The 13782-nt window shown below is 42.6% G+C and overlaps 1 protein-coding gene across 3 annotated transcripts in view; it reads left to right on the top strand.

Moving 5' to 3' along the window:
* Nucleotides 1-7531: 7531 nt before the first annotated feature.
* Nucleotides 7532-13782, top strand: part of Cdkl1 (cyclin dependent kinase like 1) — a 52865-nt gene continuing 46614 nt past the window's right edge. The window contains exons 1-2 of one of the 3 annotated variants that reach the window (XM_031356407.1): nucleotides 7532-7963; nucleotides 8724-9007. In XM_031356407.1, the coding sequence (XP_031212267.1) occupies nucleotides 8840-9007 (168 nt within the window). In that variant the 5' untranslated portion in view covers nucleotides 7532-7963; nucleotides 8724-8839. The other 2 variants (XM_031356409.1, XM_031356408.1) reach the window with 2 other exon arrangements.

Here is a 13782-nt window from a genome sequence, read left to right as displayed (position 1 = left end):
GGTTCAATTCCCAGCACCCACAACGTGACAATCATCCATAACTCCAATCCAGGGGATTGAATGCCTTCTTGTGATCTACATGGGCACCACACACATGGTATACATGTAGGCAGGCAAAATGTACACACGCATAAAAATAAATAAATTAAGAGAAAAAATGAAGAAAGGTCTTAGAGCAGTGGTTCTCAGCCTTCCTAATGCTGCAATCCTTTAATACAGTTCCTTATGTTATGGTGGCCCCCAACCATAAAGTTATTTTTGTTTCTACTTCATAACTGTAATTCTGCTACAGTTATGAATTGTAATGTAATTTTTTTTTATAGATAGAGGTTTGCCAAAAGAGTCTCAACCCACAGGTTGAGAACCACTATCCTAGAGGAAGCAGTGCTTTGAAAGGACTGGCTTCTATATTACATATAAAGAACAAGGTCAGGTTAATCCGGGAGGTGAAACATCTTACTCCGTTGTTGGCTGGGCCCACATGTAAAGTCAAAGACGACTTGGTTCTTTTAACCTTACATTATCCTCTGAACTCACTAGCCTTACTCATATCAATGAACAAAAAAATCCTTTTCCCTTGCCTGGATCTGTAGTGTTTTACAGGGACGGGTCAGGAAGACTGTGGCTGTAGCTTTTCTTCAAGTTACTGCATCCTGAGATTGGACCGTCAGGTCTGCTCTAGTGTCAGAGTGTCAAGAGGCCCTGGAAGTCAAGGGCGGAAGACGATTCCCAAGGTGTCCTGACTCCATTTGGAAACAGGTAGCACTGAGTTTGAACCTTGTTTCAATCCAGGTGGCAGAGGGACTGTCCCATTCCACACTGATCAGCATCTCAGGGCCTCAGCAACTGCTGTAGAGCAGACAACTACTTGTATCTGTTTAGTAACTACTAAAGCTGATGAAGGCCTGTGGGGCTGGTGTATAGATTAGAGAAGACATGGACCCTGAGCCTGAGATGTAAGTGTTCTCATGGTAATGACTAAGGATGCTTTTTACATGCCCCAAAAAACATTCCCTTTCCAAATTCACTTAAACGGGGGGAAACAGATGTAAGTGCCATCTTCCAGTGTCTGTGGCTGAACTCTCTTCCTTATAAGAAACAGAAGTGAGGAAAAAAACCTGCTAGCATTGGTCCTAGGATCAGCACTCAAAGCAACATCATCCTGTCCAAATCGGTAGAGGGGGCCTCTCCTGAGCGTCGAGAAGAGAATGCTATGCGTGGAGAGGCTGCTGAGGCACATGAGCAGGAAAGAGTAATAGCAAGGCTCATCTCCCGAGAAAGTTCAGAAGAAAGGAGGGTTGCGCTACATTGCACGGGATAAAAACAGCGAGACCAACTGAACAAACCCAGTGTCAACTCCTATGCATTGGCTAGTATTGGCAAACAGGAAGGAAGGTTCTGGAGTCAAAATGGCAGCATTCTAACACATATGTACAGACTGCGAGCTGTGTCTCCTGACTTCCTCATCCTCTCTGACTGTCTTCCTCCTCTAAATCCTCAGGATAATATTGTCTGTGACATGCTTACAAAAGGCTACTGCAAAAATATGTTTAGCGCAGTGCCTATCTTGACATAAGTGTTCAGCTGTTGGACACAGTTGTCCAGGCAACAGTGATCACCATACCTGGGATCAGACACCAGTAAGAAGGTAGCAATCCTCGTGTGACTCCAAACCCTACGCACTGCTCTTGGCACTTGCTTGAAGAAACCCCACATACCAGGCCATCACCCCTCAGCTTTCTGAGAACATCAACCTGGGAGTCACACTTTGCTATGGAAACCAGTTCTGCACTTGCCAGAAAGGCCTTTGATTTGACAGCCTGTGCCCACAGTACCTTCTTCTCTGGTGACAAGAATGGTTGGTGTCCCTTTCAAAGTTGTCCTCTAATATTTTGCTCCAATTTCTCTCCAAACAAAACAACTCGCAGCTGGAAGTCACGCTTACTTTCTGGTTCACTGCTTGCTTAGGCCTAAGTAGCCAGCATACTGGCTCATACTCTAACTACCACTGGATCTGGCCCTGTTCCACAATCCTTGGGCACTGAACCTTGTGGAGTCCATAAAGTTAATTTTCCAAGCAAACTTTATTTTACCTGATATGAACTTTCTACAAGGTAACTCTGGAAAAATTCACATCAACATCCTCACTTCATTTCAAAGTATTTTCTTAATTGTCAAAAAGAAACATTTACCAACACAACTATATTATGGGCCATAAAACCAACCTTAACATATTTCAAATCATTTAAATTATACAAAACCAGTTATCTGAAAACAATGGAAATCAATTAGAGAGAGGTATTTAGAAAATACTTTGGTTTTTCAAGACAGGGTTTCTCTGTATAGCTCTGGCTGTCCTGGAACTCACTCTGTAGACCAGGCTGACCTCGAACTCAGAAATCTGCCTGCCTCTGCCTCCCAAGCGCTGGGATTAAAGGCGTGTGCCACCACTGCCAGGCTTCTTTTTCCTTCTTTTTTTTCTTTGTAGAAAATTCTTAAATCATTGGAAATTAAACAACTCACTTAAAAATAATCCTTAGGTCAAATATGAACTCAAGAGGGAAAGTAGAAAATATTGTGAATTGAACAAAAATAAAAATATATGTCATTAAAATTTCTGTGATACCTTCACAATGACTTGGGGGATGCCATTTAAAGTCATATTTTAAACAAAGAAATACCTAAAATCAATGATGTAAGCTTCCATCTATAAAACAAAACAAAACAAAACTGCCAAAAGCAAAGCAAAAATTGGAAGAGATAAAATCAATAAATTAAAATACAGAAAACAAAGAAGCCAACAAAGTAAATAAATAAAATCAAGAAGCCAAACTAATTAGAGAAAACATTCACCAATATCAAGAATTAAACCAAGCCCGACATGATGGCACAAGTCTATAAAGCCTTAGGACTCTGAAAACTGAAGCAGGAGGATTACAACTCTCAAGACTAGCCTGGGTGTCACAGTGAGACAAGGACTCCAACAAACAACAAAAAGCCAGAAAGGGAGCATCACTACAGATCCGACAGGCAACAATGTACTGTGGAAATGTTAGATGACCGAATCCAATAAATTCATTTATCTGGGTGAAGTAGACAAATTCACTGAAAAAAAAAATAGAAACTAACAAACCTTTCTCAAAAAGAAATAGATGTCCTTAATGGTCCTCTAATTTCTTAAGGAAATCGAATTTGTAATTACAACTATTTCAATAAAGAAAACTCTAGGCCTATGTGAAGTTAGTAGCAACTTTTACCACACAATTAGAGGAACTCAGAATATCAACCAAAAGTAAATATCTCTTAAATATACAAGAACAAGAAATGTTTTCCAAATCATTTGTGAATCAGCTTCACTAGACATAAATAAATAAAATTACAAAACCACAGATCAAGGTATCTCAAAAAACAAAAATGTCTAGCAATGGAGGTAAATTGTCACTCAGCAGTCAAAGGCAATTACTGCTCTTGCAGAGACCCCTCTGTACCTACCTGATGCTCAAGATCATGTCTCCAGTTCCAGCGGACTCAACGCCCTCCTCTGACTTACTTGGGCATGCATATGGTGCCCATACTATACGCGCAGGTAAAACACTAACAAATAAAACAAAAATGAATAAATCTTTTAAAAAGTATATCGACCAAAATTAAATATTGCTGATCTAACCCAGCAGTGTATCAGAGTGACAGAGGCATAAGGGTTCATCCGAGGAGTCAAAGGTTGATTCAGTATTTTACAATTCAGTGTGCCAACAGACTTAGTAAGGAAAAATCATGAGCTGGAGAGATGGCTCAGCAGTTAAGAGTACTGACTGCTCTTCCAAAGGTCCTGAGTTCAAATCCCAGCAACCACATGGTAGCTCACAACCATCTATAATAGCATCTGATGCCCTCTTCTGGTATGTCTGAAGACAGCCACAGTGTACTCATATAAATAAAATAAATAAATCTTAAAAAAAAAAAAGAAAGAAAGAAAGAAAAGAAAGAAAGATCTGGGAAGTGGGGGTGCATGCCTTTAATCCCTGCACTTGGGAGGCAGAGGCAGGTGGATTTCTGAGTTCGAGGTCAGCTTGGTCTACAGAGTGAGTTCCAGTACAGCCAGGGCTACACAGAGAAACCCTGTCTTCAAAAAAAACAAAAAAGAAAAAGAAAAAAAAGAAAGAAAGAAAAAAGAAAAATCATCCAGTCATCTCAATAGATAAGGATGGGGGAGGGGAGACGGTTTGGTGGTTAAGGTACTGCCATGAAGCATGGGACCCTGTGTTTGGATGCCCTGAAAGCACGTGGATGCTAGGTGTTCTTAGCGGGGTACCTGTAATTCCAGCCTTAAAAGGTGGAGCTAGGGCTCCACAGAGCATGCTGGCAGTGAGACTGGCCATATGGGTGAGCTCCTCAAAGAGCAAGATCGGAGAGCCAGGGAAGATGATTCCTGACTTTAGGCCTCTACATGTATTTATACACATGTATATCTATCTGCACATGTGCAAAGGTGCATACACATACTATGCACACATGAGAATGGAAAAACAAATTGAAGGAAAGAATTTGATAAGTTCAGCATTTGTTCGAGATTTATCAACAAAGGGAACCCAACTCTTGTTATCTCTAAGGAAACAGGAATTAAAGAGAACTTATCAACTTTATAAAAGGGTAGTTCTATTTTTGCACAACAAATCACCCAGAACATACAGAACAAGCAGCATTTGTCCCTCGGGCTAGGTGTCCAGGTTTGGCTCAAGTGGATCCTCCCAGCCTCTTTTTCACAGGTTGAACTGAATTTGTCAGTAGAGTACAGAGACCACCCTTCCATCTCACTCACAGGGATGCTGGTAGGACTTATGTCCATCCTTAGTTCTTCCCTGCCTCTTGGCCTGTCAGGTCCTTTCTGTGGAGTCCTCGAAGCTTTCCTCAGAGCAGTGAGGAGGGCACCCAAGGCAGAGTCAGAATCTCCTAAATGGCATTCCATCACTTCGAATGTTCGAGTCCTTAGAGATAAGTCACTAGATAGACACCCACTCTCAGGCGTGCTTTCTCAAATGGCAGATTGTGTAACTGAATGGGACTGTCAAGAAAAAAATTGGAAATACTGAAAGATTTCTGAATATGAAAGGTTCACTCGAAATCAAACAACTAACAAATCCTAGAGGTTTCTAAGAGTGCTCAACTGGGATGGATTATGTCATTTCATTGCAGCCTTTGTTTGCTCCGAACACACCATGTGCACACTTTGTTCGCTCTGAATACACACACCGTGTACACTGCCTTGCAAATACCTCCTTCATTCGGCTCAGCAGGAACCAACACTATCTGAAACACCTCCTGTCAGATTTAAGACTTTGGCATGTTTACAGTTCTGTTTCTGTAAGTACTTCATGGTTTAACTATGGGGAAACAAATGTTTTTAATGCTTGCTATAGTTCTTCAGTGCATAAGTATCCAAATACTATCTCCTTAGTTTGAGTTGTTAGAACATTTGTTTTTTCAAAATCGCTGTTTGGATTACTGACTTGAGTCTCTTTATTTTTAAAAGATCCATTAAATGAATTTTGGCTTGGAGATTTAGAACAAATTTTCCAAGAATTTTTGAAATGTCCCAAGTATGCTACTGCTGTTCTATATAGCTTATTTATACTGTTTGGGGACTGTGGATGATAAAATCAAGGAATTGATCAACTCTGAAAAACAAAAGATACTATTGCAACATCAAATGTTCTTTATGGAAAGATAAACAAGCATATTCATTTTGTTTTTAATAAGTGATAAAATTATATAGACACCAAAGAATTGGTGTGTTTGATAGAGAGAGAAGAAAGAGAGAGAGAGAGAGAGAGAGAAGAGAGAGAGAGAGAGAGAAGGAGAGAGTGGAGGAGAGAGTGGAGGAGAGAGTGGTGCATGGGGATGGGGGTTTCTTGAGACAGGATCTCACATAGACTAGGCTGGCTTGAACTGCCTATCATGTCTGGGGATATGACTTTAAACTCGTGGTCCTCCTGCCTTTAGTTTCCAAGTTTTGGGTTTACAAGAATATGTCACTATTCCTGACTCTTGAAGAATTGTTTTAAAATATTTTTTTCATGATTTAATTTTAGAAAATGTTTGACTTGCAAGCTTACTTTGTATACCTATATGCCTGAAGTCAGCTAAAAATTTCTCATGTAAAAGAGGACAGAGTGAGTAAAGCTTAAGAAGGCCTACTTAAGAAGGGCATAGCTGTCAGGAGGCAGGTCATTAAGGGTCCTCATAGAAGCTGCCTACAGCAACTGTAAGTAAATAAGTGAATAAATATTAGCCAGCAATGTGCTTACTAGCATAAGATTGCTTTCAGTAACAATGCAAGGACTGCCATCACACTGAAAAACCTACCCAGTGAAAAGAAAAACTGACTAAGAAAAATTAAAATGCCCCTATCTGCTGGTCCCTATGAACAACTCTCTTAAAAGGTGAAGGAGAGTGGGGCAATGGTGGCACACGCCTTTAAGCCCAGCACTTGGGAGGCAGAGGCAGGCGGATTTCTGAGTTCGAGGACAGCCTGGCCTACAGAGTGAGTTCCAGGACAGCCAGGGCTACACAGAGAAACCCTGTCTTGACAAACCAAAACAAACAAACAAACAAAAAGGTGAAGGAGAACGTTGTTAGTGATAGGGACAGTAACAACAATCCTGTCTCCCACCAGGGACAGCTACCTGGTGAGCACAGGGTCCTTCACTCTACCCTCAGTATAGAAATTAGTAATAATATCACCATCTTGTACTTAATTCAATTAACTAGAGGGTTTTTTTATTTGTTTGTTTGTTTGTTTTGCCTTTTGTCATGTCCCAGGTGAGAACAGAGGCCCACTAGGGAAGAGGTATTGGTGCCAGAGAACTTCCATAAGCCTCTTAGAGCCCTGAAGGGAGAACACATCTATAGGGGAGGTTAAAAGTCATATTAAAGCCATTAGAAGCTGTTAACCATCTATTTTAATGACTAAAGTCAAAAGGACCGCGAGGATGCCGAATACTGGGAACATTGCAGGTGGGAAGGTAAAATGGAAAAGATAAACTCGATGTGCAACCCAGAGGTCTCCTGCTAAGCACTTCCCCAAGAAAAATGAAGACATATCTTCATAGAAAGGACCATGCATGGCATCTATAGTGGTTTCATGTATAATCACCCCAACTGGAAACAATTCAAATATTCTTCAACCAGGATTGAATAAACAAATACCAGTCAGTACATTGATATGACTGTACACAGAGTCTACCCGGCAATAAACAGGAATACACTGCTGATAATGCAAGATGTGTGTGAGTCTCAGATGCATTCTGTGACTTGAGAATCTGATTCTTAAAAGCTGTGCACTGTATGTTTCCATTTATACGATATTCTGGGAAAGGTAAAGCTATCGAGAAAAGTCAAAAAGAGAGAAGGCATTCATATTTGCACACGATTTCTGGGGAGGGTCCCGGACCACCAACGAGTCTATCCCAGTACCTCATTATACCTCTACCCTTTGCCAGGTAGCCACCACACCCTGTGTGCCCAACCCCAGCTTCCTCTTGAGCTCTGTGTACATTTGCATCGCACGTTCCTTGGCCCGGGTTGGCCAGGTTTCGCATTGTGCATTTTCTCTGCTGGAATCCTGCCGCCAGCGCACAAGCACCTTGGTGCTTAGCATAAGCGATGAAAGAGCTGACAAAACGTGGGGGCTGTCTGTGCCGTCCTTATTTCAAGATTTTCTGCATCCGTCAGCTGCCACCGTCACTGTGCTGAAACAGGTTCAATAAGGAGGTGATTGGGGAAAGAGTCAAGGCAATCAAGGCAGGCTCTGCACCGCCAAGACCCCACTATAGGGGAGGGAAGGCCATCCGGTCTCCCTCTGTTGCCTCACTCTCTCTCACTCATTTTTCGAAGCTGCAGCACCGAACAGGACCCTCCGGGGTTCACAAGCGAGGAAGGGACGCCAAGGAGTGAACGTTGTCAGGTATGTACCTGGCCACCCCAGCCCGAGCAGGCTGCTAGGACAGCCTGGGTGCAGGCGTTCTCCCTGCACAGACAGCTCCCTGCTGTGACTTCCAGGATCTAAACCCTACGGACCTGCAGCGCGGGGTCAAGGACTCTGCCTAGAGGCTGCGGGGACAGCAGGGCGGAGGGCGGCCCCGCCCAGCCGGCGCGGTTCCCATGGGGATCGCAGCAGCGACTCGGCGGCGCTGCAGGCTGCTGTGCTCGAGCTGGGCCGAGAGGCGCCGAGAGTCAGGGTGGGAGGTCCCCCGCAGTCCCCGCAGTCCCCGTGGGCCCAGTTGCCCAGCCGGTGTCCTCTTCCGGAGGGAAATGAGACCCGAAATTAGAACCGGGGAAGCCCTTCTCCTTCGCGGTGCTTCAGCCAGCTCAAGTGTCTTAGATCGTATGAACCATAACGTTAAAAAGATAGATTATCTTACAGCTCAGCTCGTTTTTTTTGTTTTTTTTTTTTGTTTTGTTTTGTTTTGTTTTGTTTTTGTTTTTTGTTTTTTTGGGTTTTTTTTTGTTTTTTTGTTTTTTGTTTTTTGTTTTTTGTTTTTTTGTTTTTTGGATGCTTAGCTACATCTTTAGCTCGAGGGAATGAAACAGACAACTGAAATTGGGTCACCTATGGCAGCCATCTGTAGGCTCCCAGCCATGACCGCGATGTAATTGGCTAGGTGGGGGTGGAGTCCACACCTGGCTGGTCCTTATTCTTTAACTCGCGCCCTTGTTTTCTCTAGATCCGGGGCGACAGCCCTTACTTGATGAGGCTCGAGAGCGGTCCGTTCTCGTATTTCATACGCGATCTTTAAAAACCATATGAAAATCCGTCCTCAAGAAGGCTTGCTCCTCTGTAATGGAGAAATACGAAAAAATTGGAAAGATTGGAGAAGGCTCCTATGGGGTAGTGTTCAAGTGCAGAAACAGGGACACGGGTCAGATCGTGGCCATCAAGAGGTTTCTGGAAACCGAAGATGACCCTGTCATAAAGAAAATCGCCCTTCGAGAAATCCGCATGCTCAAGGTAGCTGGTTTGCTTTTTCTGGGTTAGATAGATGCTGTGGGCTAAGGCGGTCCTCTTCCCTCACAGCCTTTGTCTTCAGTGGCACAAATCGGAGTCTGTGTGCAGAGAACGGATTATGTAAGAGTGAGCAAGGTGGAGGGGAGGTGTCTCCTCGTGTCAACTGCGGACAGTCTTTTCACGGGTCCCTGAGAAGCAGAATTTAAAACAACTGCGCTTTGCCAGAGTTCTTGAGTTTTGAGCCTCTAGATTGTTTTCCTTTCATATTTTTAACCCATTGTCCTGTTTTCTTGGCCTATGTATGCATCTGTATATGTGCATTCTTGTGTGTGTGTGTGTGTGTGTGTGTGTGTGTGTGTGTGTGAGCATGTGCTTTGCATGTGTAAGACACTGGCATTTGGAGGCCAAAGGTTAACACTAGCCATCTTCCTCAACCATTTTCCCCCTTGTGTATGAAAACAGTGCCTCATGAGAACCCAGAGTTTAAGGACTGCTAGCCAGTGTTCTCCAGGATCTAGCACTGGGTTTGCAGGTGGACAGCTGCCTTTGGGCGGCATTTATGTGAGTGTTGGGATCTAAGCTTAGGTCCTTGGACAAATTTACCCATGGAACTCTCACCCCAACACCTGTTTTTACACTGGGAGAAAGTGATTGGCTTTCATTACACCTGAAAGCATCTCTACTTCGGGGCTTCACAATGTCCTGTCTGAAAGTAAGTAGTACAGAAGCAAAACTGTGGCATGGTCAATGTGTATTAGTTAATGTTAGTGGGGGGTGCGGGTTGTTCATTACAAGACAAAAGTGTTTTCCCTCTTATTTTGGAAAGAGGCCTCTTCTCTGAATTTCTCAGAGGCGATGCAGCTGCTAGGGTAGGATGAGGAGCAGGCCATGGCTCCCGTGGGGATCAACTAGGCTTCAGAAAGTATGGCCTCAGTGCTCTGTCCCACCTTGCTCCATGGTTAGGGAAGAGCGATCCCATCATCAGTGGAAAGCAGTTAAAACATCAGGCTGTATTCTTTGTCTTGCATCCCCTCTTTTCTCCAGGCCTCTCTAGAATTCCTTTCACATGGATCAAATGTGTGGAGTTCTGTCTAGGTGAGGACCATGGTCAGGAAGGAGCAACCCTGGGTAAATTACCACAGACCAATGACAAGAAAGTTTCCGTCTTGGGTTTTGGGAAGTTCTTAACTTGCAGGTTATTGTCTGTTCTGAGAAGACATTGGCCAAGTGTCTGAGTGAATGATCCTCTCAGAAGGGGTGAGCTCCAGTGTTTGTGCCCATCCACAGCTGGGCTCCTCCACCTACTCACCTCCACACAGCTAGTGTTTGCCTTCTGCTCTTGTGAGCTTCTGAACACGTCCACCTTCTCAGTAGAAGGCGATAGTTGTGTTACTCTTTATTTTATTTAGCATCATCATTATAATCAATACCATTACTACTTTGTGGTGTTAAGGATTGAGCCCAGAGTCTTTATCAAATTAACAAAGCCTTCTCTCAGAGGGCACATTCCCAGTCTTCAATGGCTTGATTTACTCTATAATAATAATAATAATAATAATAATAATAATAATAATAATAATAATAATAATAGGCTAGAAAGATGGCTAAGTGCATATAAATGTGCTCACCACCAAGCTGACAACCTCAGTTTGATCCCTTGGTCCTACATGATAGGAGAGAATCGATTTCCCCAAGTTGTCTTCTGACCTCCATGGTGCACAGTAACACCTGTGTGGTCCATTCACCAAAATAAAAACAAATGTAAATGTTAAAAAACGTGTCCCCAGGAGCACAGTGGCTGTCCTCTCTTGGGCTCTGAGAATGTTCTCTCTGACCTCTCAGCACGGGTACGTGTATCTCAGCACATTTTATTCTATTCTATTTTATTTTATTTTGGTTTTTCGACACAGGGTTTCTCTGTATAGCCCTGACTGTCCTGGAACTCACTCTGTAGACCAGGCTGGCCTTGAACTCAGAAATCCACCTACCTCTGCCTCCCAAGTGCTGAGATTGAAGGCATGTGCCACCACTGCCCGGCCTTGTTCATTTTCTTATCACTGTGTTTCCAGGTGTAGCTCCCCGAGCTTCGCCCTTGCTCCCACCCCCACCCCCGTCACTGTGTCTTCCTAGCACGCTCTGTGGCCCCTGCTAGACACCCAGTAAATATTCTTACTGATTTTTTTTTTTTAGGGTTAATAAAATAAACTCTTAAGGAAAAGAAGGTGTTACAAGTCAATAGAATGGAGTGAGAAATCAGGACCCCCCCAGGTTGACCTCTGACCCCACAGTGCTCTGTAGCAACTATGTGTTCACCTATCAAAATAAATAACAATGTGAGGTGGGTGATGAACACCACAGAGGATGTAAAAGCAGGAAGCCCCCACCCTCCAAACCAGGTGCTCAATGTTTCTCCTCTAGTCTAAGTAAGGTGGTGGAAGATTATTGATTTTTATGTCTCTTTAGCTCCAACTCTTCAAAATTAAATGATATTCCTAATATCCAGTATGTTCGATGCATATTTGTTTTTGTTTTTTGTTTGTTTGGTTGGTTTTGTTTTGTTTTGTTTTTTCAAGACAGGGTTTCTCTGTGTAGCCCTGGCTCTCCTGGAACTCACTCTGTAGACCAGGCTGGCCTCGAACCCAGAAATCTGCCTGCCTCTGCCTCCCAAGTGCTGGGATTAAAGGAATGTGCCACCACCGCCCAGCTCCTTGATAACTAAGTGAGTTGAGGGTTTGAGCCTAACTGTACCTTAAAGAGTGTTGTGCAAAGATGTTTCATAAGCTCAGCTCTTGGAAAATAGGTGGAATAAACACACACCCCCCACTACTTGTATACTAAGATCCTAATGGGCAGAGTCTGTGTCACTGACTTTGGGTCCCGAGGGCTGGCAAGAGCTTTTCTGGTGCTGTTGATTAAAGAAAGCATGTTAGAAGTGGATTTTGGCCGGGCAGTGGTGATGCATGCCTTTAATCCCAGCATTTGGGGGGCAGAGGCAGGCAGATTTCTGAGTTCGAGGCCAGCCTGGTCTACAAAGTGAGTTCCAGGACAGCCAGGGCTACACAGAGAAACCCTGTCTTGAAAAAACAAAACAAAACAAAAAGTGGATTTTGACGTTTGAGAGAGAGTGAGATAAAGGAGCTATGTTTCAGGTGGGTGTAGCTCTGTGGTTCTAGGGGAAAGGGATGCTAATGTGGGTAGGAAATGCAGGTAGATACTACAGGGCCCCCTGTAACTAGGTGAGCTCCTGGGGAGGGCTATTGGATGCACAGTGAGAAGCTGAGACTTTTCATGATTCCAGCTGAAGAGAAACACTCAAAGTGAGACCTCAAAGAAAAGGGTAGGACCCGAAGTGGCCACAGGCCAGACAGGTGAGGGCTGACCCAAACAGCCTTCACAGAAGCCAAAGCATGGCAGCTGAGGCACCAAGTGGGACGTTGAACATCATGCTAAAGTGTCTGTTTTTCTTCTGAAAAGGATAGCTAACCAAGAGGAGGAGGCGGGTGGAAGAAGAGGAGGAGGACGAGGAGGAAGATAAGGAGCATGAAGAAGAGGAGGGATGGGGCAAGAGGAGGAGGAGGAGGCTTTGGTGGATTTTTTGTTTTGTTTTTGTTTTGTTTTTGAGACAGGGTTTCTCTGTGTAGCCCTGGCTGTCCTGGAGCTCACTCTGTAGATCATGCTGGCCTCGAACTCAGATATCTGCCTGCCTCTGCTTCTTGAGTGCTGGGGTTAAAGGCATGCGTCACTGCCCAGCCCACTAAGATTATATTTTATGAAAAGGTTGTCATTTGCAGACTTTTGGACTCATGCATGGCCCATGATATTTCAAAACACGTTTTTTTCTCTTTATCAATAGAGGTAGAGTTGTCAGGATTCCTCGGGGAGTCCTGTTCAGTATTTGGGCCATAGTCTTGCACCACCAGACCTCACTGTATTCCTTTTTTTTTTTTTTAAGTTTTATTGCATTATAATAAGAAAAGTTACATGATTTTAATTTATCTGAATTTTTTAACATTTAAAAACATATTTTAAGTAAATAGAATTAAATCACATTATAGTTTTCCTTTTGTATTCCAACTCCTCCCAGAGACCCCACCTTCAATACCTACAATATCTTTTTTGTCATAGTCTTTAAAATTTATAAAATATCATAACAATGAAAATGAGTATTATAAAAGTTGTTTGCTATAAAACAATTAATTTAACAGTCTTATGTAAATGTTTGTGTATGACAATACTGAAAATTGTACGTTTTTCTCAATATAAATTTTAAATAACTCCAAACATATTAACTGTATATTTCAAAATAATACATCACTGCTAATATTTTCTTAAATGAACATAAATATATAAAGTGTTTTTGTTTGTTTATTTGTTTTGTATTTAGTAGAGCTTAAAATCTTGGCTCTTACTGTGGTAACTTGATACAAGAGTTACAAACGTCAAGCAAAGCATTCAGTCTTACTCTTTGTTGTTCTCTTACAAAACCCCTCCCAATTTAATTGTCTATATTTCTTTTGGGTATATAAATACTTTTAAAATATGTAAGCTGTTCTGAAAACCATAGTATGGTGTAAAAACATGAAATAAACAATACTACGAATAGAGAGTGAAATAGGAGAAGCAAGATCTCAAGACCATTATATTGTACATAGTAAGACATTGTCACAAACAAACAAGCTGAAAGTGTATATGGATTGTATAATATTGGAACTGTTTCTCCAATTACCAAATTAGAGAGACCATTGGATGACAGTCAATAAATTTCTAATTCCTCATAT

This window comes from Mastomys coucha, unplaced genomic scaffold, assembly GCF_008632895.1.
Source record: "Mastomys coucha isolate ucsf_1 unplaced genomic scaffold, UCSF_Mcou_1 pScaffold6, whole genome shotgun sequence".
In the NCBI taxonomy this organism is placed as follows: Eukaryota; Metazoa; Chordata; class Mammalia; order Rodentia; family Muridae; genus Mastomys; species Mastomys coucha.
The sequence above is the reverse complement of the archived record's forward strand: the minus strand, read 5'-3'. Positions and strand labels throughout refer to the sequence as shown.